General features: G+C 30.4%; 1 protein-coding gene across 1 annotated transcript in view; it reads left to right on the top strand.

Moving 5' to 3' along the window:
* LOC107450318 (sulfotransferase 1 family member D1-like) overlaps positions 1–5876 on the top strand; it is a 19172-nt gene that overhangs the window by 11279 nt on the left and 2017 nt on the right. The window contains exon 2 of the mRNA XM_071177249.1: positions 2480–2744. Coding sequence (XP_071033350.1) covers positions 2480–2744 — 265 coding nt within the window. The remainder of the gene's footprint in view (positions 1–2479; positions 2745–5876) is intronic.

The raw sequence follows: 5876 nt of genomic DNA on the forward strand, positions 1-5876 counted from the left end.
TCGCGAATAAAGATTTTTGTATCCCTAATATAAAATGAAAGTTCTATTATTTTAGTAGTGGTCTTGTAGTAGTCTTGACTACTCTTGACGAAGAAAAATAATCTAAATAAAAATATATATTTTTAAAAACCACATTTTTGTAGTGAAGAATGATAATTGAAAAGTAATAATTCTTAAAAAATATAAAACAAAAATTAAAAATTAAAAATAATATAATTTAAAATAAAAAAATTTAAAATAAAAAATAACATTTTTAAAAACCACGTTTTTGTAGTGGAGAATAATAATTTTAAAAAAAATTGAAAAACGAAAAACGTGGGGCGCATGAAATACGTAACAGTACATATACACATACATATAGATACACATTTTCTTACTCATACACATGCACAGCCACATATACATCCACATACATATGCATATACACAAACATATTCCACATTCAGATACAATTACAATTACAGATATACATACACATATTCTGAAAAGCACACATACACACATACAAATATAACATTACTGTTATGTATTTCATGCGCCCCACATTTTTCGTTTTTCAATTTATTTTTTTTATTATTATTCTCTACTACAAAAACGTGGTTTTTAAAAATGTTATTAATGCTATTATATTCGTTGATTGAATCTTATATATAGACATGCGTACGAGTTATATTTAAACATCATAGATTATATATAATCACTATACATTATGCATAAACATCTAATATATAATCTCGTGATAGTACACCATCATTATTTAAAAACTTTTTTTTGCGATACAATAAGAAAGAAATGGGAGGAAAATTATTTCAATATAAGTTTTTCTTTTTGTGAATGATTATTGGTACGTGCATTGACAAAATAGCAATATATATAAAGCTTCTACAGTGGTTGAAGTGTTCGATAAAAGTCAGTTTGCTTTTGAAAACATTGTAAAAATGGCAACTATTGAAAATGGCAACTAACTACCAAAAGTTTTAAGTTAATTAATTTAATCTAACGAAATTATTTGCTTTTTAGCTTTCATATTTCTTTAAAAAAACAGTCTCGTTAGGAGTTTTAGAACTAACTATCATTACTCAATTTGTTAACATGCAATGGTAGTATCATGATTTATCCTAAAATAGATAAAAAACTAACTAAACATAATTCTTCAACTGTTATTTTATTTTTAATAGAATGACTGTGAGGCAACCATTATTATGCTTCAGTTCTGCTACTATAAATATATCATTTTAATAAAAAAAATTAAGCTGTAACATTGTTAATTTAACATTCATGCATACATTAGGTTTACCTGAAAAAATTTGCGAAGAAAGTACGAGCTCCATTATGCAATGATGCCAAAGGTGCCTTTATAAAAAGGTGATTATAGAATTTACCCGTAAATGAGTATCAAATGTACCGGCTAGGTTTGTATGATACTTTCGTTATAAGTTTGAATATGCATGCTCTTGCCCTTTTGCACTGTTGCAGGCTGCGTCTCTTTAATCTCGAACATTATCATTGAGTTAAAGGTTAAATAATCTATCACTTTCTTTGATAAAGGAACTTTTTGCATTACTGGAAAATGAGGAGTTTACTTCGTTGACTGAACTTTCCGGTAGACCTAATATTACTACTTTTTCTTCATGACAGAACTTTTCTCTATATTGGGTATAATATAAAAAAAATACACAACTACTTCCACTTAGTAGGAATAACATTTACCATGACGCAATGCTAAATTCTATGCCACAATCCACATAAATCAATTATTAATCAAAAATCGAATATCAATTACTTTTCTTTATAATGCAATAAAATCTGGCGAGCAGCTATTTAAACGATCAAACACTTCGTTTGTTTATTTGTGGCTTGAAGTTAGGCTCGCAGAAAATGCCGTTCATGGGTTAAACTTAGTAGGAATAACACAACCTGTGACGTAGGCTATAGTATACCCAATTGTAGCATAGACCTGCTAACTTCTTCGAATTTTAGGCCAGAAATTTTATCCAAATATTTAAAGTGGCGGCAGAGTTTCTGTTCTAAAATTTTACTTAAAAATGTTTTGACCACCACAATATGTAAATAGTTGCAAGATATATATTTAGTGCCGGAAAAGCAAGCTGTTTGGTTTTAGGTTTTGAAAAATCTTTAAAAACCGTTACTTACTTAATTATTATTTAACTACTATTTTAAGAGAGATTAGCAGCTCTATAGTAGTATAAAAAATGAGGCGTTAATGAGTTAAACAGCCGTATGCATTCGTCTTAAAGCTTTTTAAAACCTTTGAAAGAAATTAAGAGCCAGATACTGCAACACAGCTCTTTAAATCCATTATGGTAACTTCAGAAAAATTAGTAACATTAACTTTCCTCGATCTACCACAGCAAAACTCCATACATCTTTGCTTTAATCATATCTTGTCAATCAGAATGGTTTCATGCCACTGTAATTAAGTTATAAACTAACAAAATACTTCATTCCCTTATCACAGGAGCAAAGGCAGTGGAAAATATGCCGAGACCAGGACCAATCAAATCACATTTGCCATTTCATTTGGCTCCTTGGTCAAAAGATTCCAAATATATATATGTAGCTAGGAATCCTAAGGATTGTTGTGTTTCCTACTACCATCACGTGAAGAATTTACCCGGACATGGTTTCGAAGGAACTTTTGACCAATTTTTTGAACTCTTCATGGCGGGCGATATATATTGGGGAGATTATTTTGACCACCTACAGTCTTGGTACTCTCACAGGTTTGTGTTCACATTTTATCATTTGCTTTTCTCTAAATAACTATAGGCGTGATGATTATTTATACTTCAGTGCATGAGTATCCAATTTGTTTTAGTTTCATTAACTTCACACTTTTAGTTTACTAAACTCGCGAGCCTGTCGCGGCCCAAGACAAATTTTGATTTGACTCTTCAGGTCAGTTTAAAAGACATTGTTTTCTTCCGATTCAAAGTAAAAATATGAATATCGCGAAATGCATCAAGACTTTCTGTTTAAATCTATAATCAAATCGTGGATAGATAATGAACAGCACAAATTTAGCTACCATAAAATTGCATTAATCAAGTATATAGTAAAGTATATAGTAAGTAATCAAGTATACAGTATAAAGTCAAGTACATCACTTCGTCTGTAATCGAGCAGAAGAAACTGTTTAAAAAACTGATGTCTTAGGTTTCAAAAATATGTATTTTCTATGTGTATTTTCGCATGTGAATAAAAAATAAATAATATATTTCTATTATTACGTTACGCATTTATGCGCATTACATGCGTTTTAAAATTAAATATTAGAAACAAAATGTGCAAAGTGCTTCGAAACTCATGAGTAAAAATTTAAAAGATAATTGAAAACATCAAATCACGCTTTTGTCAAAATACGATGATATGGACGGAGCGAAAGCGTTGAACCATTAGGAGTAGTTCATTACTGTCGCATGAAGAAACGATTTTTTTTAAAATTCATTTAAACTTATTTTCCACACCACTACATATAAATGTCTTAAAAGTTCATATGCAACACCACTTTGTTCCAGCTCTCTCGTGGTGAGGCTTTTAACCCTTTCGCGCCGACTGTCACAAATACGTGCCAGCATAAAACCGAATCAGTCAGGGTAAAAAGATAAAACTGGTAATCAAAGTAATTCTTTAGCAGTTTAATTGTGGGCGGAGTCATAATTGTTTGATTTATTTAATTCACCATTACTTTGTTCAAAATAAAAGTATTCAGTTATACTTTGAACTAACGTTGATTATATATATGATTAAACTAACAATAATTAAACTAAAAGTAAAGTCAGTCTGTCAAATTAGCAAGGACTACATTTAAGTTACCGTTTTTTATTTAATTACATCCTGATTCTGATTTTGTACGAATGCTTTTCTGAATCACACGTCCCCTAGGGGTTAAAATGCTACCAAAAATTCTGAAAGTTTTGGTAATTAAAAGTAAAATTTTTTCCAGACCATGAAAACACAATTTGAAAGATAATGCTTGAAGCTTTTGGAAATGGAGTCTTTTTTACCCATGTAAAATTTTTATCAACCAAAATGAGCGTAAGAAATTAAAAGTCTTTGTTTCTTTTTTTTAATATCACTAGCTTTAAAAGCATTCTGGAATGAAACGCTTAATCCTATTTCAAAATCACCGAGTAATAAGGGAATAAATTACTTACATCTAGTAATTTTCATGTAAGATTGTTTACATAGAGTTAGTATAGAAGTGTTTTCATATTTTTGTTCAACCCCTGTATCGTTCAGCATGTGATTCTTGATTTCATAAACTTACTAAGTAATAAAGTTACTTTGCCTTACCACTACTAATAAATAATTCAAACTATTTATAAAATGTTGCTTTGCTCCAATAACAGCATTGCAGAGGATCGAAATTTTGATGGCATGTCTTCCAGATCATCGTCAATACCCAATTGTGTGACGTAAATAAAACACTAACCTACCTCCAAAAACGGCATGATTAGGCTGCCAAATTGAGCAAAATTCAGCAAGTTTTAGTCTTTTACTTTCTACCTTTTTATAAATTATTTGCGGTTAGCGGAGCAGTTGGCATCCCTGTACTTGTGTAAGAAGGATTTAAGAAATCTGAAAAACATAGTAATTCCCTTCCCAACGTTTCAGATGTGTTAACCCTTTGCACTCGACGATGATTTTCTGGCAGAATAAATATAATTTTACTTTGAATGTTAAAATTGTTTTCACTTTTATACTTAATTCTATAACACTTGATTGACTGGTTTCTTTGTGTTAAATGTTAATTATTAAAGTTATAGCAGAATGAAGTGAACCGGGTTCGAATACCAGAGACGGGTGGTCGATACGAATTCTGTTCCCGGCTTGCAACGACCACATAAAACGTCCTCAATGGTTGACGGATTATTGGTTAGAGTTCCCTTGTCGTCAAGCTAAGCAAGGAAGGTTTTCGTGGTTTTCCTCTCGTTTCGTTTCCTTTCGTGGTTTACAGATTCTGCACCTGGCTCACACCGACATCAGTACTGGTGTAAAATATCATCAGTGGTAGAGGAATCATGAGTTAGAGTAGGGGTTGCCAAACTTTTTTGATCATCGACCCCTACATAACTTTTCGAAATCTCCAAACTTTTCGAAATCTCCATCGACCCCCATAAAAGTAATTTTCTGTTAATTAAAATAGAACTCTATTAGATACTATGTTTGTACATTTATTTTATGATTTTGAACATTTATTATAGTAATAGTACATAGTATAACAATAGTTTTATGAAAAATATATTAATGTTGAAATATAAATACCTTTATTTATGAAATAATAAGTAATTATAAGTAAGTAGAAATAATAAGTAACTACGGATTTATTGCTTCTTAATCAATGACATGGGTGTGCCTGGTGTTTTTTTTTGTTTGTTTTTTTTGCAAGGTTTGCTATATAGGGTTCAAAATTGGTAAATTTTAATCTTAAATCCCCTCGAAACTACACATTTAATTTATTTCTGTTCTTAATTAAGATTGAATTTACGTGCTGAAACCGGCTTCAACCATATAGGAACTTGGAAATGCTATCATAAATGGCTGAGTTATTTCGTAAAGTTTTACATATTTTTGCATCATATTTATATTTGTCAAAAATTTGCTTATTGTTAAATTTTTAAAAAGCGTCTTTGCTTCAAATCCCCATAATAATTTAGCAAACTCATCTTGCAGGTTGATGGCCACGTTTGCAATTTGAGCAAAAAATGGCACAATAATCCAATCAGGGATGTCAATATTTTTCAAATCAACAAAACGCAGTTTAAAATCGTCGCTCAATTTTTAAAGATTACTTGTATATATTTCCAAGTCTTCTTCTTTTATTTCTAATTGTCACATATATATGTATCCAT

The sequence above is a fragment of the Parasteatoda tepidariorum genome, chromosome 2, assembly GCF_043381705.1.
Source record: "Parasteatoda tepidariorum isolate YZ-2023 chromosome 2, CAS_Ptep_4.0, whole genome shotgun sequence".
NCBI lineage: Eukaryota > Metazoa > Arthropoda > Arachnida > Araneae > Theridiidae > Parasteatoda > Parasteatoda tepidariorum.